Source organism: Arachis hypogaea, chromosome 5, assembly GCF_003086295.3.
Source record: "Arachis hypogaea cultivar Tifrunner chromosome 5, arahy.Tifrunner.gnm2.J5K5, whole genome shotgun sequence".
NCBI classification, from domain to species: domain Eukaryota; kingdom Viridiplantae; phylum Streptophyta; class Magnoliopsida; order Fabales; family Fabaceae; genus Arachis; species Arachis hypogaea.
In genome coordinates, this window is record NC_092040.1 from 104,068,215 (window position 1) to 104,091,084 (window position 22,870).

The 22,870-nt window shown below is 29.7% G+C and overlaps 1 protein-coding gene and 1 long non-coding RNA gene across 2 annotated transcripts; both read right to left on the bottom strand.

Moving 5' to 3' along the window:
* Positions 1–318: 318 nt before the first annotated feature.
* On the bottom strand, positions 319–4,023 carry LOC112799819 (uncharacterized protein At1g24485-like). The gene is made up of 8 exons (XM_072196085.1): positions 3,437–4,023; positions 1,956–2,431; positions 1,358–1,490; positions 1,173–1,241; positions 992–1,063; positions 726–794; positions 436–613; positions 319–324 (listed from the first exon to the last, which is right to left on the bottom strand). Exons 1-8 carry the CDS (start codon positions 4,021–4,023, stop codon positions 319–321), a joined length of 1,590 nt encoding a protein of 529 aa, XP_072052186.1.
* Positions 4,024–17,972: 13,949 nt separating this feature from the next.
* On the bottom strand, positions 17,973–21,728 carry LOC140184751 (uncharacterized). Its single transcript, XR_011882366.1, has 2 exons — positions 21,442–21,728; positions 17,973–18,393 (listed from the first exon to the last, which is right to left on the bottom strand). It is a non-coding gene; the product is annotated as an uncharacterized lncRNA (long non-coding RNA).
* Positions 21,729–22,870: the final 1,142 nt, after the last annotated feature.

Here is a 22,870-nt window from a genome sequence, read left to right on the forward strand (position 1 = left end):
GAGATAGAGACTAAAATAAATTTCAGTATTCTATTTAGTGTAAAGTGGGAGATAGAAATTAAAACAAGAATGAAATTCTAATTTAATTTGTACAAAGGATAAAATTGGAATTAATTAATTGAAATAAGAGTATCTCTACAAATTTCAGTCCCCTATGTCTCCACTTTTTAGAGGTACCGAAATACTGACAGTTTAAAGACAGAGATAGAAATTTTAATATCAGTCACTGAACTAATAAACATAATATTGAGTCTCAGTCTCTCAGTTTAAAATAAAACTGAAACAACAAAGCATAGACACGCGCTTCAATTCAAAATTTCACCTCTGCAACACAAACATCCCAACTGAAGGGAGATGAACAAAATTACAAAAATCAAATCACTCTTTTTAGAAAAATTTAATGAATAGCACTGGCAGCAAAATTTGCATAACTACTATGAGTGACAAGTCTCGTTTCATGCTTCCATTTCCTGAAGGTTCATCTCCCGACAGTAGTAGCGGCGGCGGCGGACTATTTGTTTCATCACCTAAGAAAAGTTGCGGTGGTGGCGGCGGCGGTTGAGTATCAAAGAGAAGTGGACACTTCATTCCTGAGAGACAATTGTTTGTCGTACTAAAAGCAACAGAAACAGTTAGAAATTAAACATTGTTTTTTACTAAAAATACTGTTCTACTTATCTGCACAGATCATAATTTTAAAAAATGAAGAGAATGTTACAACTTACTCAATTTCAATCTTAGTATTCTTTAGTGATGGAGGTATAGAACCATTGAATCTATTGTGAGACAAATTCCTGCACAAAATCATGGAGAAATTTTCATTCTAGTGCCAAAAAGCACGTGTTGCATTTTTTACAACATATTTTTATTTTATTTTATTTTGTTTTGGATCAACTTACACACTCACAACTCATGGATTAAGATATAAGACCATAAATAACTAATATACATGGAAAGAAAAAAAGAAAAAACTTATATGAATTAAACTTACAGTGTTTTGAGCTTAGGCAGTAGGCCTAGGAAATCAGGAATGGGGCCTTCTATGGTATTGTTGTGCAAATCACTGAGAATTAAACAAATTTAATTAATTTACTTAGTGTTCTACAAAATTATTTTTGTAGAAGATTTCAGAACAGAATTTAAAAAAAAAAATGAATTTATGAGTGTCTTACATAGTTTCAAGTGCATCCATAGAGCTGAAATCAGGAAGCTCACCTCTCAGATCAAAACCACTGAGATACCTATTTGATTTTATCCAACACATTTATATGACAAATTAGTAAATATATATATAATTTATTTTGAAAATTTATTTGGAAGAAGTGCAATAATTATAATTTATTATTAGTTAACTTACAATGCAATCACCCTGGGTGTTGGATCAGTGGTACATTGTATCCAATCCCAGCTATATGGATATGGTAGACAAGGGTCTCCACTCCATTCCACAAGCACTTCAAATGCAAATTGCAGTTGTAACAAACCTTCCACTAATTAAATTCACAAGGAAAAAAAATGGCTAAAGTGAGAATAAATACAAGGTTTAGAAAATACTCAATATTTTTAACATATAATTTGACCACCCTACTGTTAATATCACACCATGTTTTTCCAATTTACCCTGATGAATAGTTATAAATACAAAAATAATTTCATGTGTATACATTTTATATAAATATCTAATAATCCATTGACATATCAACAAAATAAAATCACTTAATTCAATGATTTCCACTATCAAAAACAAAAAATACTATGGCCTATGCGTACAAAATATCGTCCATTAAATCCGTGGTTATTTTTAATATATATTTTATATTGATGACTAATTTTAATATACATGTCGTGTAAATTCAAGTATTTAGTTAAATGATTATAGAAAATCTTTTTAGACAATAACAAAGTCTTATCCGATTAGGAAGAATTGATTAAATAACAGTTTCAGAAAAACCTACCATCTCTGCTATCTGTTCCTGCAGTCAAAGCATTAGAAATAGTATAAACCTCAAGAGCATTTATCAAAGGAGGAAGGGTAGAAGTCTGAGTAGCCTGAAGAACAAAAGAAGTGTCTGAAGAAGCAGTAACATTAGTAACATAAAGTTCCTTAACTTGTCCAAAAGGAGGAACAATAGGGGTTGAGAATTTGTTGTTGTCAATGTACATCTGAAAGGACCTGTTTCCAACTGCAGTTGGAATGAGTTCAGAGAAGTAAGTTGTGATGTAAACAGGGACTTGTTTCTTTGATGGGAACCTGTTGATGAATTGAATGTAGTGATTGGTGCTTGTTGAGACAATGGCATTTTGGAGTGCAGATTCAGGTGGAACATCTTCTGATGTTGTCATGTCAATTCTTGAAAATTGATTATGGATCTCAGACAGCCCTATGCCATCTGCTGCTCTCCATATTCTGTCATACATGTCATCTGGGTACCTGTACAATATTGCAATGGATTCTCAATTTTCATCAACAAGCTAACAGAAGAATTTTAAATTTAACTGAAACACTAGTGTTCTAATTGAAATCAACCGTTAAAATTATTAGAAGTTTTAGATACATTTCAAATTTTTTTCAAACTATAAATCCGTTTGATTTCAAAAAATAATTTTTTTATTATTATTATTTTCATATTTTTTTCATAATATTTTTAACATAAAAATATTAAAAGTAAAAATAAAAATAAAAACATAAACTAAACACATCTTATATTACTATAAATTGGTCAACTTACTGTTTCTTTTACTCTCTGAATGAATTTTTAATTTTAAACGAATTTTGCATAAATTTAATAAGAAAAAAAATGTTATGTTCTATATTTGTTTATATATTTCCTCCAAGAATTGGTTGGCAATTTGAAATAATAAAAGCTTCATATGAGTTAAATGTTTTATAATTTCATTTAATTTTCAATTGGATCAGCATCTATTGAATTGTATAAAAAATATTTCATTTAACCTTAATACTTTAAACATTATTATTTTACATTTCTAAACTCTATGATGTACAAACATCTTTCAATCAAGGTTTCTTTAGTTTAAAAATTTTCAGACCAATTAAGCTCCTTTACTTTTTAAAACTTTTGTATGGTAAAGGCGTTTAATCACAAAACTTTTCCATTAGAATGATATGGTTGAAAAACGATTTTAGCTTATCAATTAAAAAAAAATGCTTAAACTATAAGAGCCTAATTATATTGAAAGACTATATATATAGGTATCTAAAAAAAGTTGGAACGAGAAAGGGATTGAAAATTGGGAAGCTAGATAGTTATTGAAATGCATAAAAAAATGACAAAGTTATAAATGAAAATTATGGCCATAATTCAAAAAACTGTAAATTCTAACAAATTATATTCTCAAGTATTAATGTATATTTTAATTTTGGTTCACCAAAAATAAGTACCAAAGCATAATGTATACATATATTAATTCTGAATACCTGATAGTTTGATTTCCACCAAAAGCATATCTCCATTGCAAAATCAAAGCATGATTGGAATCAACATGGCTATACATTTTTGGGTCCAAGCTACGTAGTTCAAGTGATGAAATGAAAGGAAGCATCTTAGGCATTGTTTGAGCAACACATATACTAGTAAAGTTTCCCTTAGTCACATATATAGCTTCATAATCAACATAGTAATAATTTGATGTATTAACAGTGGCCCAATAGTTTCCATCAAATTGAAGATCAAAGATTGGTGGTGAGAATTTGTCATCATAATTCCCATAGTAGAAGCTTGCTCTAGCAAGAACCTTTTCACCCTCTTGAACTTTTATGGAGTAGCAATGCTTCTTTCCATTTGGGAACACCCTAAGAGTGCTCAATGGATCATTGGAACCTAAATAGACTTGTTGAGGCACGCCATGTTGGATGTATGAATCATCACCAACCCATCTTATGTTGTTTTGATCGGTGAAGGATTCGGAGGAGCCACAATCAATGCTAACAAATGTTGCATGTGATGAAGGGCTTAATTGTAATAGCACACAAAGTGCTATGAATAAATGAAGAGTACTTGTCATGGTGGATAGTTATGACTTATGCTTGTGAAAGTGGGATTTTTTTTTTTTTTATGTGATGGTATTTTGTGTTATGTTTTAGGCTTAGCAATGTTGTGATTATATATATAACAAACCGTTATACGTGCAACATAGTTTACTAACCTTAATTATTCATATGATTGCCATGCACGCAGCACGCCACATACGGTTGTATTTTATAGAGTTATTTATCCTATCTCTTCATATTTGACTAAGACTTAGGTATATTATATGTTGAGTTAATTTTGCAGTAACCCTATTTATACTTGTGCAGTTAAGTAAGTACGAAGAGGTTGAATTTCATTTTATATATGTATTAATTTATTACCTAATAATAATTTCTTAAATAGAATTTAAATTTAAAATTAAGAAATAACATAAAAAATAAAAAAAATTAAAATGTTGTAAAATATACCAAAAACAAAAAATATCTGTATAATTGGGATGGAATTTTTATTTGAACAGGGCTAGGGGTTAGCAGATTTTGTGATTTGTAACTATCAATTAGTCATTATTAATATTTTTAATAGTGTGAGATTATTCACTTTTCTTTACTGATTAAGTGATTACCAAATTTTAATAAAAATGCTCCTCCTGAATTATTAGTCTTTCAAAAATGAAATTATCCATTTATACCAAATGAAAACATGAAATTATATATCTTGATCAAATCACATGATTTTTTCTTTTTTTTTTTCCTTTCTTTTTGGTGTAGAAAGAAAAGCATGTTAAACTAGACTTTGACAGATAAATGTGTATTAATTTTTGAATTCCCCAATGTTTTAGTTAAAAGAAAAAAAAAGTGAAATTTAAATTCCTTTTTTTACGTTACAATTATTAACAAGAAATCATTATTACAATTTACAAGTGCATTGAAGATAAAATTAAAAAAACACTTCAATAAAAAAATTCTATTCTTGCTTCCTTAGCAAGTAACTTAATAACTAAAAATACAGATTAAACCAAACCCTTAAAAAAAATTCTTAAAATCTCTGCCTAGAATATCACATTCTTCTTCCCATGTAAACTCGGCAACAAGAGTTAAGTTGACTTGAGAATTGATAAACATCTATTAGTTGACTTAGAGCTTATAATATGATTACAAACAATTAAATAACATTGAGTGAATAACAATAGGAAAATATGAGATACCTTAAAGTCAAAAACCTTGTAATTAAACAAAGGTCATCAAGATTGAATTTGAAAAAAAAGTTGATGAAGGACGTGCCGTGCCTAGTTGTGTCTCTCTGAAAGTCGCAAATAATAAAACATAGATCACCATAATTATGAGTGGACTAAAAGCTGGAATTTTAGAGAAATGGATTTGAAAAAATAGAAGTCAAATTATGTGTGACCTCTAACTACGGGAGTGCTAAATATTATTAGCTGGAAAAGCGCGTCAGACATAGAACATTTATATAAGTACTATTTGCTGTTCACATTTTCAATGGAAACATGTACTCATTTCAATGGAAACATGTACTCATGAATGTATAGGAAGATTTTCATAATACTTTTTTGGTACATTAATATTCTAGTCCTTTAAGATCAATTTAGATTGCCATAGTTGCATCCAAATATAAAAAGTATCTGGATTGCCAAAATTAAAAAAAAAAAATCGCCTAACCTGTACTATCTTTTTTTTTTTTCAAGCCTAATCTGCACTATCTAACTCGCGGACTTTTTAACTTGCTTATATACATTTTTTAGACTAATATTTAGGTACCCAATGTCTACCCTAGTTCACTTTTGTAATCAAGAAAAAGCACCCCAATGTCCAATAGCCCAACCCAGTTTTAGTGTCCATTCTCTCTCCCAATCTTAATTTCATTCATTTCAACTGCAACCCACTAACTCAACACTAATGTTCACTTGTCCACTTTCCAATGTCCAACATACCTCCTTCTCCAACTCTACTCACATCCCCGCGCATGTACAATAAGCGAGATTAGATTGAATTTGGTTCAAAAATCACTAGCTTATCTAATTTTATTATTTTACTAATCTATAATGATGTCCTTTTGTCTAATAATAAAAAGATTTATTTATTCAAAACTAAAATAATTTATTTAAAAAAATAAAATTTACATCCTATTATTACATTTATCAATCAATAATTAAACTCTATTATTATTAGTATTAAGAGATGTACATTTTCACATTATTATCATAGAAATATAGGGTAAAAAACCTAATTGAGCCAAGGGGAGCTCATTTTTACGGAAATCAGCCACATCAAAGTTTGATACCTCAATCCACCAGAAGTCATTTTTATATAATTCGAATCAATAAGATTCGAATTAGCTTACCATGTAATTCGAGTTGAGTCAATTCGAATTACTTCCAAGATATTTTCCAATGTAATTCGAATCAATAAGATTCGAATTATGAAACAAAATTCGTTAGTAATTCGAAACGAGTAGGTTCGAATTATAATAAGGTAGTTCGAAGTAAGTCAATTCGAATTACATTGAGAACGATGCAAGAGTGGGGTTCGAATCATTTTGATTCGAATTAGTAGGGCTTTGTGAACTTAGATAATTCGAATCTAGTTGATTCGAATTACAAGGGTTTCGGCTATATAAGGAGTTCAAACCAAGTTCATTCGAATCACTTTGTCATTCTCAAACCCCACCAAATCCCAGAGAAAACGACCAACATTCGGGCCGAGTAAGACAAGGGAGGCATATTCAGGGGATGGGGGACGATCCCGGGAGGCTTTATCGTTTGGATGGAGTTGCTCATATCGCCGGGGTGATCAACGACGAGGTTAGTGGTTTACGATGTTGAATGCTGTTGATAGTGTTTTTTGTTAGTGGTTTATGGTAGTGATTGATGAAAGCAGTTTGTGATAGTGGTATTTGATAGTGGTTTTTTGTAATGGTTTATGTAACATTTAGTGGTTTAGGATAGTGGTGTAGGCAAGTGGTTTTTGTTAATGGTTTTTTATAGCGGTTTATGTTAGTGTTAGCGGTTTAAGGTAGTGGTTTAGGCCAGTGATTTTTGTTAGTGGTTTTTTTTTATTGTGTTTTGTTAGCGATTTTTGTTAATGGTTTGTGAATAGTGGTTTTAGTGACGGTTAGTGGTTTAAGGTTGTGGTTTATGATAGAGGTGTATGCTAGTGGTTTTTGTTAACGGTTTTAGTTTTTAGTGATTGTTGTATTTGTTGATGGTTTTTGCACGTGGTTCATGTTAGCGGTTTGTGTATACAATGTTGGTTGCCTGTTTCATGCATCTTTTCCCTTGAACGTTAGGGCGAAGTTCGCTGCAACGTGTCGAATGCAGAACGCCCGGTATGCAGCCGGAGGTAGCCATCCCCCATCAGGAGCCTCGAGCGCTGCCTTGATGCCGTTATGCCTATCTGAAATAACTAACAGACCCGGCTGAGATGTCACGTGCTCACGGAGGTGGGAGAGAAAGAAAGACCATGACTCAGCATTCTCACCCTCAACTAGTGCAAAGGCCACCGGGAGTATGTTGGAGTTTCCATCCTGCGCAATGGCGACTAGCAATGTTCCCCCGTACTTGCCATATAGATGGGTGCCGTCAATACTCACCAACGGCTTGCAATGACGGAATGCCTCGATACAAGGAGGGAAAGTCCAGAACAGCCTATGAAAATAAGCCTGAGAATCATCCACCTGTCCCCCAACTAGGACAGGGGAAGTTCTGAGGACAGCTACAGTGCCTGGCATGGCCAGCTGAACTCCTAAAACCCACCGAGGGAGCTCGTTGTATGACTCATCCCAATCCCCATAGATGATGGCAACGGCCTTCTGCTTCGCCATCCATACCCTCCTGTACGTAGGCCTGAACCCGAAGTGTGCGGCCGTGGCATTTTGAAGCACCTTGATGTTGACGGATGCATCAGCCCTAACCATTGGCATAATAAATGTCGCTATCACATGGTAGTCCAGACTCCTATGGTCGCTGGAGATGGACGTGGCGAGACATGTATGCGGTCCGTTGTATCGCTTCACTTCCCAGATGCCCTTCCGCTGTCGAAGACTCAACCGAATCAACCATGTGCACCCATTCCCAAACTCAGAACACTTTCCCACATACCTGCGGTAGTCAGACTCAACGACCTTGTACTGGACCCCTCGGCGGATGCTGTAAGTCTTCACACTTAACAGCGCCTTGTCTTTATCCAGAAATTGTTGGCCAACCTGGAACTCCGTCATACCTGCAAACCCTTCCATATATCTAGCTCCAAATCCAACGGCCTGCCAAGGAGTATCGTCCTGCCTCATTGCATCCAGGTCCAACGATGAAAAATGTGGTGGGTACTGCTGTGTGCCAGAACTAGATCCACCTGTAGCTCTTCTCGGATCAGTAGTTCCTAGATCATCGCCGCTCTCATCAGCGATCATATCCGGCTCGACATCGTCGTCATCTGGATCATCAGACAAACCCTCGCCAACACCAGCCGGTGTAGGACACTGCTGTTCGGCCGGAAAATGTTCCCCATCTCGAACCTCGTCCCCAACATTGCCGCTGATATCAACAACAAACGATGGAGAGGCAACAGGCTGAATCGGTCGCTCATACACAGGAACGGATGACGAAGCAACCGCAGGTCTCGAGCTCGAGCCGGCAACCGTGGCTATAGCATTGGGAATCCGATTCGAACCGCCGGAGCTAGATACCACGTCAACCAACTTTGCCAACAGCTCTGGTGTCCTTACCTTGGAAAACTGCCTAAGACAAAGAAACATGACCTGCAAATCCTCATCACTCCCGATCGTGAAACAATCATACTTCACGGTATCATGGAGCACCGTCGTTGGGATGCGGTAAAAAAATTTCTTAACCCTTTTAACTCCTACCAGACCAAGCTTCTCCAGCACGGAGCTAACGAGATCATCGTAGGTGGTTGTTGGCCTCACAATAATACATAGGGGATCTTTATCAGTAAACTTCACGCCAGACCGAGTTTTCCTCTTAACCGTGCCTCTGTGGTGTACCAGCACTAGAAAACTATCCTCAGTGGCCATCTTTCCTCTCTGTTGAGAGCAACCTGAGTTCACAGCATATATATATATATATATATATATATAGAGCTCCGGTTCATTGTAATTCGAATCAACTAATTTGGCACTATACACATATAATTCGAATCAATTGATTTCGAATTACAAAACCTCACTAATTCGAAACAATATGTTTCGAATTATGCACACATTCAGCCAATCTTAGTAATTCGAGTTTACTTAATTCGAATTACTCAAAGCTAATTCGTGACAAGTTGTTTCAAACTACGAGGTGATCTTGCATGCATGTAATTCGAGTTAAGTAATTTCGAACTACATGTGATCTTAATTCGATTCTAATCGATTCGAATTACATAATAAGTCGTTCTGGTAGAATGGTGTTTACGAATTCAATTTGGCTGATTTCCGTAAATTCTCAACTCCAATAGCTTAATAAGGTTTTTTGCCCTAGAAATATATGATACTATGCAACATAAAATGTGTTGTCTGGATTTTGTGAGGTGAAAATTAAACTTAAAGTATTAATTTCAAGTAGAATGACAATTTTAATTGAATTCCAACATTGTAGTAAAGTTAAAGTGTTTGCAACATGAAACTTATATATTACTAGAGGAAAACTAAAATGGAACTTTGAAAAATAAATAAAAATCTCACATTCCCACTATCAGCATTTATATGGTCATTCTTAAGTTCGTTTGGTTTTTATTCTGAAATTGAAATAGAAATACAAAAATAAAAATAAAAATAAAAAAATAAAAAATTATTTAACAAGGGAGTTAGAGTTAAAGATAAAAAAAATTTGGTTTTAGATATAAAAAAAGGATTTTGTCTAAAAGAAATTTTAAAAAAAATCCACTCCAAAATGAAAAACATAACATTTGATAAGCGATAAAACAAACTTTTAATTAGTATTTATCCATTTTGTTATAGTTTTTTTTTCTATTCTACTTTTGTCTTTTCTACCATCACAATTTTAGTATTTCGTTCTCCTTATTTTCGTGTTATCTAGATTATTTTTTTATTAGTTTAAAGTTAATGATAATTAATTATAACAGGAGTACATAAAGAATATATAAGATTTTTTTTATCATTCATATAAAATTATTAAAATAAAAAGAAATAATTTTTCACTTTAAAAAAATAAAAAAAATAAAAAATTTTATGTACTCCTTATGTATTTCTACTATAATTAATTACATAAATATTAAACTAATAAAAAAAATCTAAATAACATGAGACATCACTTTTTTTCATCCTTCTGTCTCTTTTTTTTCATTCCTCTATCTTTTATTTTATGTTTTAATTACTTATCCAATCTATGCATCATGCATGAGACTATAGGTATTATTATTACTCTAATAGTATTATTATTTTTTTACAATAATTTACTTTTAAGTTAGAAAATTTGTATTTTATGTTAATATTTACTAAATTATTATTTATTTTAAAAATATTTACTAAATAATTATTAATAATAAGTATATTTGGAGTCTTAAACACTTATTAATACTTTGAAAAAAATAAAAATAATATTACTATACTACTAGAGTAATAAATAAAATTAATCAAATTAACAAAACCGTATTTGATTTAAAAATGTTTTCAATAAAATTATGGCACAAGGTAAGACATTTTAATGATGTTGCTTGGATTTTAAAATTTAAGGTGAGTTGTATTTTTTTTAATAAAAAATATCTTTATTATTATTTGTTGATCTATTTTGTGTTTGTTACTGTTCCTAAAGTATTAAAGAGTTAAACTAAGTTGAAAAAAAAATAAAAAATAAATTAAAATTGTGCATTTTTAGAATTTTTAATTGTTATCTAAATTATTTTTTATTAATTTAATGTTGATAATAATTAACTATAATAAGAATACATAAAGAGTACATAAATTAATTATCAAAAAATATTTTTTAAATTTTTTGTTTTCATTCCTTTAAAAATTTTAAAACTGAGATCTTTTATTCTATGCTTGCATGGTGCATAGTTTATTTTCACCATTTTAATGAAAATAATTGTAGGAAATTGTTACACTTTATTACAGTAACTTTTGGGATCAAAGAGAATAATATGAAAAAATAAAAATAAAAAATAAAACTAGAAAATATTTTCATAAACTAATTAATGATCATTTCCTAAATAATCAAGTAGTTGGACATAATAATAATAATAATAATAATAATAATAATAATAATAATAATAATAATAATAATAATAATGATTTTAACTCTGTTATTTTGTGCTTCTTTTAATAGATATTATTGTCCCAATTATATATGTAGTTTTAAGTTTTAATACATTATTTCTTGTTCTATTAATTACATATTTTTTTTTTATATTGATTTGATGTGCTCAGAAACACAATATACATGTTTTTTTCTTTTTTTTTTCTCCATTATTTCTTTGCCATTCTTTATTTTATTTTGAGTTTTCTCTCCATGCACATGAAGTGATGGAATGAAATAAATGACATTAAGCAGTTTCACAAATAATTATCATTTCATTTATTTTTAAAAAATATTATTTTATTTTACAATCTATACCAAATATTATTAGGACTAAAGTAATTAAACTATAATTGTATATTTTTAACGTGAATCAATAAATTATGTATGATGTTCTTTTATATTTTAGAATATTTAAGATTTATTTTTCAGTTCAACTTTTAATTTTAGAATCTTATGGTGATATTAGTAATTTTTAATTTATATAATAACAATATATTATTTGAGCTATTAAATTATTTTGTTATGAAACCGATAACATGATACATGTATAAAATGTGATTTTTTTTAATTGTATAATATCACAAGAAAGATGGCAGAAATGGAGATCATCGAAAAAATAGTTGAAGAAGTAGTCAATATCAATAGAGCTGAGGAACAAGATAAAAGAGGAGCGGAAAATTTAGTATTTAAATAAGTTTCGAGAGTTTAAATTACGCTTTGTGCATTAGTAATTTATTGACTAACGACAAATTCTTAAATGAAGTTTCGATCTAGATTAATTCTTAGTCTGTCGAGTTAAAAATTATGGTAAAAATCAAAATTATATTTTGTCCTCCGTACCATAACTATGGAGATGCATATTAAATAACTTATATGATTCAAATTGAGTTGGCAAATCATCTTATGGATATGCAATTTGTAAAGTTCCCAAAAAGACATGAAACTCTTCTCCAGTTTGGATTAATTTAGTTTTTGTGCAGTTTTTTTTTTTCTCTATACAAAACTTTCAACCTTTTTCTTTCCCAAACCAGCCATATGTTGTAGACTAAGCCATGTTGTGTTTGATGTGGTCCTTTTATATGTTCGAACCAAACAAAATAAGTAAATATGCAATTGGTATAAGAATAAGAAAATTATTTGGTTATTTGGAGAATTTAACAAGTATTCAGTTTTGATTAATGTTATTTACCGATCTGTGTCTGTCTTATTAAACAAAAATAATGTTACATGTATAAATTTTTTTATGAATTAAGTTCAACTAAGTTTGTTTAATATTAATAAAAATCATTCTCATCATTCTAACGCATCTATTTATCTAAATTTTATTGTTTAATTTTATTGAATTTGATTCACAAAAAAATTTATAGGTGTAGTACTTCTCTTAAAAGAAATATATTGTAAATCTCAAAAAATATAAATGAATGTTTTTTCTACATTTTAAAATAACTATATATATGTTGAGGTTTGTGTACGACATGAAATGAATTATATGACATGAATGAGAAAAGGGAAAGTGACAGTTGAAAATTATTTTTAGTATTTATTTCATTCATCATATTTATTTCAATAATGTTAGGAAATTAAGGAGGAGTCCAGTCAACAATAAATTAACAAATATTTTTAAATTATATTCTATATTAATTAATAACATTAATTAGTGGTTATTTATTTTTTTTAAAAAATACAAAATTAATCATTATTAATTGCCTCTTCTTACTCTAATTCAATTTTTACCATTTATTATGCAAACACTAATTTCTCTTTCTAAAAAAAATTTCGAAATTCCAAAAACAAAAAACACCAAAACATAAGATAAAAAAATATCCAAATCCTAAGAAAAAAAACATCCAAAACATAGGAAAAAGAATCATCCAAATCCTAAGAAAAAAAACATACAAAACATAGGAAAAAGAATCATCCAAAACTAATAAAAAGAATCATCCGAAATGTAGAAAAAAAAAACATAAAAAAAAACTAGTTAAAAAAATCATTCAAAACCAAATAGGAGGAAGATAAGAAGAGCCACAGGGTGGCCGGCGACGACGTCTTGGATGGCGTTGCGTGTACCGTAGAGGCACTCGCGATGGCGTGTTGCGATGAGTAGAAGAGTCGCCATAGATCGGAGTAGTTGATCGCACATCGCGAATGGGGACCTGATAGTGGCTGCATTGCGACGGATAGAGAGTCCTGGGGTGCAAGTGGCGAGCGATGGGGAGTCGCGAGCGGCAAGGGTGCGTCGGGCGAGCGATGGGGAGTCACGATGGGACGTGAGGAGGGTGAAGTAGAAGCGTGATGGTGGTTGTCTTTCCTGCGCGAACGGCAGATGAGGTGGCGGAGAAAGATGTAAGGACGACCGGCGACAGCGCGAGGACGGTGCTGCAGTGATGCTAGCGGCTTGAGGACGAAACCGCGACAACGTGAGGCATTAGGAAGAGGGATTAGGATTTGTGATTTTGTGTGGTGAATGGTAAGTGGAAGTGAAAATAAATTAGGATAAATTTTGATTCAAAGATACCATTAATGTTAATCAAATTTTGAATTTAAAAAAATAATTTAAAATTAATCAATATTATATTAATTGAGTTGTTCAATTTTTAGTTGGTGGACACTTGACTCCCTATATTTTTTTTTTCGTATCCCAAATGACTCAACGGGTACAATTTTGTTTTACATACATGTAAGATGAATCTAACTCATTTTTAGTTGACCAAAACAAATAACTCAACCACAGTCTATGAAGCAAGAACACACTAACTGAAGGAGGTATCCATGTGTCTGCACGCAAAGACACCAGTACAACACATAACCCATACATATATACATTTTGTATTTGACCAATTGTTTTATTTTCTTTTAGGTAATTCAAAAATACTTCAACACAAATTGAATATGGTGTTTTAACAGTGTTCAAAAAATGCCAATATTGGTAGTTTGAATATTAATGGTAGTGTTGGTTCAAAGTAAGGCAAAAATAAGGAAAATGTGTTGGTTTTTCAAAAGTTCTCTTTAAAATTTGGTGTGTCCATGTGTAGTGATGTGTAGTATGTCCATGTCAAGCATTCATGCTTCATTTACCACAACTAACTAGCCATAGTTCTAAGAGCATCTTCATGCTTAGTTTTAATTCAATTTTATTTTTTATCTCAAAATATACTAATAAGTATTTGTAGGATTATATATTATAATAATAAAACTCAATAACCAAGTAAAATAGTTAAATTAAATCCAATTAAATTGGTTAAATATATTTCACATTTAAGGTACATTTCTTCTTTTAAGGTATACTTCTTCTTCTTCTTATTTACATTTTTGATACTATTTTTTTATTTTTTTCTTTTTTTTTTTACCGTTTTTTTTGTTGTTGTGGTTGTTGTCACCACCACAATCTCATCTTCTTCCCCTTTCTTTTTCTTTTTTCATTTGAATTTTTTCTCTTTCTCCATCATCATCGTCATCATCATTATCGTTAATGTCATCATCGTCTTCTTATACGTATCATTATCGTCAAATTTTTTCACTTATTCTCTTTTCTATCAAAATTTGTGAATCTGCTACTCAAGTTTTTATAAAATAAGTTCTTAGTTTTATCATATCATTTAGTTAGAAATTTGGGTGTTAAAGGGTAGATATTTTGGTATTATTTTTTATATTTTTATGTGTTATTTTATATACAAGATAAGCATTCAATTTATTAAATGTGTAATATTAAGATTCAACATTTTTTTGTATTGTGTTACTAAATTTCTGGTATCAATTTTAAGTAATTTTAATGCTATCTTATTTTATTTTATAGAGTCATTGTGATCTTTTAGTATGCAATTTACTTTTTATATTCTGTATAATTGTATTTAAATTATAATGTCAATAGAAATAAATTTTGGTATTATTTTTGTTTTTGGCAAGAATTCAATTTAATATTTGTGAAGATACATTCATTCAACTAAATAAGATTGTAATACAGTATAAACATGTTTATTCAAGTCTAAAATGGGAAGCAATGCTCCTAAAAAAAGAAGTAAGAACAACAGAAAAAAATGCAATACTAAAGAAGACATTTCTATGTTTTTGTAACAAAATTTTGGTGTCAATTTCTGTCACGGTTGAAAAATTCGATGTTTTTTTTTGCGCAATTCAAAATTCTTCTTGTTTCATCCATTTAACAATAACTTGTGTCACAGTTAGAAAATTCTGGTGTCAAAATTAAAAATTCTATATGCTATTATTAAGAAATTTCGGTGCTATTTTTTTGATAAATTTTATAGAATTTAAAACTCTCCCTCCTCTACTTCATTTTCTGCTTCTTTTTTATTTTTTTTTTCTTCATCTTCTCCTTCGTAGTTTGTTTCTATATAATTTGTCTTGTTTTACTTTTTTAAAAGAAATAAAATAAAAAATGAGAAGTAAAATTAAACAAAGTAAAAGAAATGTCTATAGTAATACATGAAGAAAAAGTGAAGAAAAATAAAAGCAGCAAGAACAACACCAATGAAAAAAGGAAGGGAAGGCAGAATACAATGCGCGAGAAAAAACAAGAAACACGAAAAAAAAGTATGTGTTTTTATGTGTATGTTGTGTGAGCAAGTTTTGTTGGATTTTGGACAATTTGATTGTGTAACAAGACTCAGTCATAAAATTAATGAGACTCAAGGTGAAATTTGTCATTTCAATCATAATTGTAAGAATTGAACCGGTAATCGAACCAATCAAGCTACTGGTTTACTAGTTTATTGGTTCAATTGATAAGTTACTTATTGAATCAATAGAACCGATTCTACGTAAATAAAAAATATAAAAGAGTCAAAAGTCTAAAATTAAAATTTAAAATAGATATCTTCACTATTATTTTAAAAATAATCAAACTTCAACAAATTATAATCAACAAGTTATAATCCAATTATCACTAAATAAGTATATAAAATTCTAATATTTTTTATAATAAATTTTTTTTTATTTTATTTTCATATTAAAGTAACTAATTTTTATTTCAATAACTAATTAATTAGTTTATATTTATTATATTATTTTTATTGAAAAATAATATTTAATAAATATTATATAATCATAAAAAGAATAATGATATTATAATTAATAAAAATATTTGATATTTTTATTTATATATGTTTAATAACATTTATATTAATAATTATGAATAATAAAAATATAATTAATTTAAATATAAATGAGTATAAAATTAAAATAATATTAATAAAATTATCGTATGCTTTTATTATATAATTAATAATTAACATATAAAGTAATAAGGAATAATATAACTTAGTGGTAAAAAGAGCATGTAATAATAAGGAGGACCTAAGTTTAAATCACATTTTCAACAATTTTAGAATTTTTTTTAGAATGGTTTGGTTAGATCGATTTCTACCGGTTGAGAGTTTGGTTCACTAATTTTCTGCCGATTCTTACGGCCCTTATTCCAATTCAATTTAAACTTTATTATTTCATTTATTATATCATTTAATTGATCTTCTTTTAAGGCCGTTTAGAAAGCTTCAAAAGCTTTTTTTATTTTTTACTTTTGACTTATGAAAAGTCACATTAATGGTGTTTGGTATAATTTTTTAAATATGATTTTAATTTTCCAAAAAGTTGTTTAAGAGCTTTTGAAGAAGTTAAAAATTTTGTCTTCTCTATTTTTCAAAAGCTATTTTATCACTCTTATTTATTACACAACTTTAAAACAAGTGCTTCTATCTTTCCAAATACAAAATAACTTATTTATAAACTGCTTTTAATACAAGTCCTTGTGTTTTAAACTCTTTTTTTTTTCAAAAGAACTTAATTAATTTGTTTACCAAACTGGCCCTAAAAGTGATATGATCTCTCTTTAATGATACTTGTCTTATTTCAAATATTGTATCCAATACAAATTTTAAAAATTCCAACGTATTTATAAGAATCGGACCGTCGGTTCAACTAAAAAACCAATAAATCCGTCACCTGGCCAATTCGGTTGAACAATATGACCGAATAAAGAACAGAACTGAGTTGAATCGTCCGATTTTGATGAAAATTGAAAAACCGACAATTTTGTGTAACCCGGCCGATTCAAAACTCTTTTTTTTTTCTTTGTCAAAATGACGTCGTCTTGGGTTTTAAAAAAAATACTCGAATATACCCCAATACTCCATTCTCCCTAACCCTAATCCCCTAATTCCTAAACGGCAGCCATTTCCCATAACCCCTCAAAGCTCTAGCCCTCCTTAAAGTCTTTTCCTCACCTTATCACACCATAGTCTCGCTCAACTTCACCTCACCCCCGGCCGGCTCGTCTTTTTTGTCTCGCTAAACACGGTGCCTTTTCTTCGTCCCCTGCACCGTCGCGTTTTGGCTCGTAAGTCGTTTTCTTCATCGCGGCTCCATGCTCAGCAACTCCTTGCTCTGCGTCGTTGTCACCGTCATGGCGTCCTCTGACAGGTTGGTAGTCTCCTCATTTCTCACTTCTCTACGTTCTGCATTATATGATCTCTCTTTAATGATACTGGTCTTATTTCAAATATTGTATCCAATACAAAATTTTAAAAATTTCAACGTATTTATAATAATCGGATCGGACTGACCGGTTCAACTAAAAAACCGATAAATCCGTCACCTGGTCAGTTCAGTTGAACAATCTGACTGAATAAAAAATAGAACCAGAAAGAATTGAGTTGAACCGTCCGATTTTGATGAAAATTGAAAAACCGACAATTTTGTGTAATCCGACCGATTCAAAACTCTTTTTTTTCTTTGCCAAAATGACGTCGTTTTGGGTCTTTAAAAAACAAATACTCGAATATACCCCAATACTCCATTCCCCCTAATCCTAATCCCCTAATTCCTAATCGGCACCCATTTCCCATAACCCCTCAAAGCTCCAGCCCTCCTTAAAGTCTTTTCTTCACCTCATCACACCATAGTCTTGCTCAACCTCATCTCACCGCCGGCCGTCTCATCTTTTTCATCTCGCTAAACACGGTGTCTTTTCTTCGTCTCTTGCACTGTCGCGTTTTGGCTCGTAAGTCGTTTTCTTCATCGCGGCTCCATGCAACAGCTCCTTGCTCTGTGTCATTGTCGCCGTCATTGCGTCCTCTGATAGGTTGGTAGTCTCCTCATTTTTCACTTCTCTACGTTCTGCATTATTTCCGTTTTTTTAGTTATTCTGTTTATATTATATTGTTAATTATAACAAATTGAATTTGTTGATTCTTGATTATGAATTTCTTGAATTTTTTATTATGAATCTGTTTAAATTAATGGCAAATTGATGTCTTTTTATAGTTGTTTTTGTTGATGTTGCTGTGAATTTAGGGTTACTGAATAGAGAATAGGTGTTGTGAATTTGTAATAGCTGTTGTTTTATACATTTGTTGTTTCATATGTTTTAGAATAGCTTCAACAAAAACACCATCCTCACAAGAACAAGGATCAACTCCTAATGCATCAATTGAAACCCAAAAAAACAATAGAGCAAAAACCAATCCTATATGGAGTCATTGTAAATAAGTTATGGAATTTGGAAAATAAGTAAAAAAAATTCATTGGTTTAAGTTTCATTTGACTAGAAAAAGAGGAGATATTGAATCATGTCAAAAGAATTCATCTGCTTAAGCTTATTAGTAGTACTAAATACTAATTGATTTCATGTCTATCTTTGTATTAGTTATTTTTAAAATTTGAGGCTTGGTTGTTCTTAAAATACTAGTAAAAATATGTATTTTAATTTTTTCTTAATTTTTTTTATAATTTTATATTTTTTATTTACACAAAATCAATTTTACCAATTCAACCCGTAATTTATAGATTGTACCAATAAACTAACAAACCAGTAACCTAACCGATTTGATTATTGATTCGGTTCTTACAACTATGCAATCAACTCCAATATCCTAACCAACCATTAATTAATTTTTTTTCCATCAGTTAAAGTAAGGGTTAATGTTCAAATTCGTCCCTGAAAGATCACGCGATCTTCATTTTCGTTTTCGAATGATTTTTTTAATCAAATTAGTCCCTGAAAGATAAACTGTTAGTCAAATTAGTCCTTCCATCAATTGGATAATGATGTGTCATGTTAAGTGCCACGTGGCATGATGACGTGTCACGTCACGTGACAGGCCAGTGACACGTGGCACACTTGACATATAAAAAAGTTTTCTATTAGTCAAAATAGTCCTTGAAAGTCCAGACGTAAGTCATTTTCATCCCTCAAATTTTAAAAATTAGTCAAACTAGTCCTTATATAATTTTTTTATTTTTTCTTCATAAAATTATCTCTCTCCTTTAATTCTTCTCAAAATCTCTCTTATTCTTTTCTATTCTAAAACCATTTTCTTACATTACTACATTTTGCTGGAATATATATATACTCAAAATTAAAATGTATGTATTTATTAACCTAAACAAAGTTATATGCTCAAAAAAAAAAATTTATGTACGTTAACCTAAACAAAGTTATACCACTATTTTTTTTCTACTACATATTTTTTTTCCATTACGGTATTACTTATATATAGGATGTAATGGTAGTGATACTTAGAGCCAAAATTCAAGAAGATCCATAAATTTTGCTTCAATTTCAAACTTTACAAAATATTAAAAATTTGTTGGTTAATTATTATTATTATTATTATTATTATTATTATTATTATTATTATTATTATTATTATTATTATAAACGAATTGCTTCTTAAGCGTAATACATGCAAAGATCATAATAAATTTTTGTGTGTTTTCATATGTTTGAGATAGATTATATAATTTTTCTTTTAATTTCACAAATCAATGAGATAAAATGAAATAAGAAACATTATACCTATGCATAACACAGGCTACTCCACACTAGTACATTATATAAATAGATATGTTTCGTATTAAAATAAAATTTCTTTTGTTTTAAATGAAATATTTAAAAATTATATTAGAATATTAAAATTCAAAAAGTGATTTCATAAACGAGTTTTTCAATTATTGAGTTTTAATATATAAACTAAATAATAATAAAAATTATAATTTTAAAAAATTTAAAAGATTTAAAATTTAAAATAATTACTATATTATTTAGTAAAATTTAAAATATTAAATTTTTTAATATATAATCAACAATAATTTGATAAACTCATTTAAGTAAAAAAATTTACATAAAAAATTACAATTTGAAAATGTAAAATTTTAAAATACAAATGACAAAATAATTTTATAAAAATTTAATTATTTTTATTATTTTATGTAAAGAGAATTTTGTTTATTAAGGTTTAAAAAATAATATTAAAATTAGTAGTATAAAAAAATATTATAAATTTAATATTATAAAAAATTATATAAGAATTAGTTTGACTAATTTTTAAAATTTGAGGGATGAAAATGACTTATGTCTGGACTTTCAAGAACTATTTTGATTAATAGAAAAAAATTTTATATGTCACGTGACATGCCACGTGTCACTGACCTACCACGTGGCGGGTCACGTCATCATGTCACGTGACATTTAACATAACACGTCATCGTCCAATTGACGTAAAGATTAATTTGACTAACAGTTTATCTTTCAGAAATTAATTTGATTAAAAAAATCATTTGAAGACGAAAATGAAGATCTTTCGGGGACAATTTGAACATTAACAGTTAAAGTAACACTCAAGCTTATCAAAAGTCACTCATAACATAACAAAACAACTGTACAATTGCCACTTGAAAAACCCTCATCCTTTTTGTTTATTTAAACACCCCCTACCCTCCCCTCATTGGCTTTGATTTTCCATAATCTACCATTCATTCCCACACACACATATGCACAAACTTATTTCTTATGGGACAGGAATACTCAAAGGCCATAGCAAAATATATAGCTAGTTTTTTGCCATGGCCTGTGAGTGTAGCTTTGCGTATAACCAATTTGTGTGGGTAGACTGTAGATCTACTATGCAACGGTGATTTTAACACATTTTTAATTAGGCAGCGTTAGTCAACTTGTTTTTTGTTTATTCTAAAATCATTTTTTAATGCAAGTTTAGGGTTTAGAGGTATTTAGGAATTAAAATTTAAAATTTATACTTAAACATTTTAAAATTTGGAATTAAAAAAAATTGCTGCTACCTGATTAGACTGAGTGTTTTTGTATAATCGTCATTAATTTCATAGTTTGTATTTTGAGTTATACTTCGAGATAGAAGCGTTACCTACCCTGCAAAGCGGGCTTCTGAAACTGAACCAACAATATCACCTTTGGAGCAATTTATTTATGACTGCTCCAAACGTGTAATTGTTGGATCGATACGCCATGTTCTCCAGATCCACCTTTGCGTTTTTATCTATCAATCTGCGGATGTGGCTATGCTAGAATCTTTGACTTTGTCAGCATCCATACGCGTTTTCGATTAGCGATGCAGTGTGAGAGAGAGAGAGATGATAACGAAGGAATTCTTCAGATCTGGACATTTTATTAGGAAGGAGAAGGTTCAAGAATGCTGAATGCATTCTAGGAAAAAGCAACAAGGAAGTAGGGGTTCATGACCCAAGCCCAATTGTCTCATGAGCCCAGTGGAGGAGTCAGATCCAAATATGTACACCCAACATTAAAAAATGTCTTAAGACCAAAAAAGAAAATATCTCCATCACCCAAAAAAAATGTCTCCCGTTCTCCATTCTCATCACGGATCTCCTTTTAGTTGTCTCCGTAGAAAAGGAAGATATTCACGATTATCTAGGAATATTATTAAAAAAAAACACAATTTAATACAATTCAACAAAGTTTAACATAAGGTAACGCAATTCAACCACAAATTTTTTTGGTTGTTCTCTATATTTTTTAACCTACCAAAAATTAATTCATTGTGAATTTGAGTTTTATTCAAAAATTTGTTGTTGGTCAGAATTTGAATCTAAAACACTTATTTAATATTTTAAATAAATGAGTGAACTAATAATTTGACCAATTCAAATTGATTTGAGCACAATTTAATATAATCCAAAGTAAATATTGAATATTTAACCCACACATTTAAAAAATAAAAAATAAAAATAATTTTTAATATATAAAATAACATCATTCACCTTAGTTAGTAAGTGAAGATATTTTGTGAGAGATACATAATTCTAATAAAGAAAATGTTATTTATACAACAAAATTCAGCATTTAATTTTTTAATTAATTATCTTTTTTATTTTTATAGAATCTCTTTTATTTTGAATACTTATCATAGAACTACAATGAGAATAATTTAGATGTGTTAATACATAATTTTAAATGTATTTATGTTGTTTATTTAATTTTAGATGTATTTTTGACATGATTTTTGAATGTTTTGAATAAAAAAAAATTGAAATGAGTTTAATTGATTTTGAAAACTTCAATGATTTTTTAAAAATTAGTACACGAAAAGTTGTTATGAGTTTTATGGTTTAGTTTGCAAAAAAGTTAATATAATATATTGAACACAGAAAAAATTAAACTCAAATACACATCTAAAATTATAAGAATACACTCTAAATATTTTATCAACACATCCAAAACTCATGTAAAAAAACTTATATATGTACATAAGAACATAGTGAATAACTTAAACACATCCAAAATTAAATATTGACACATCCAAATTACAACTCCCAAATC

Bases quoted from the DNA above. Each gene is read 5' to 3' on its own strand.
- LOC112799819 (XM_072196085.1), bottom strand. From the start codon at position 4,023: ATGACAAGTACTCTTCATTTATTCATAGCACTTTGTGTGCTATTACAA. The intron at 795-991 runs GTAAGTTTAATT...GATTTTGTGCAG, and splicing joins CTGCCTAAGCTCAAAACACT to GAATTTGTCTCACAATAGAT. The intron at 614-725 runs GTAAGTTGTAAC...TGTTGCTTTTAG, and splicing joins AATACTAAGATTGAAATTGA to TACGACAAACAATTGTCTCT.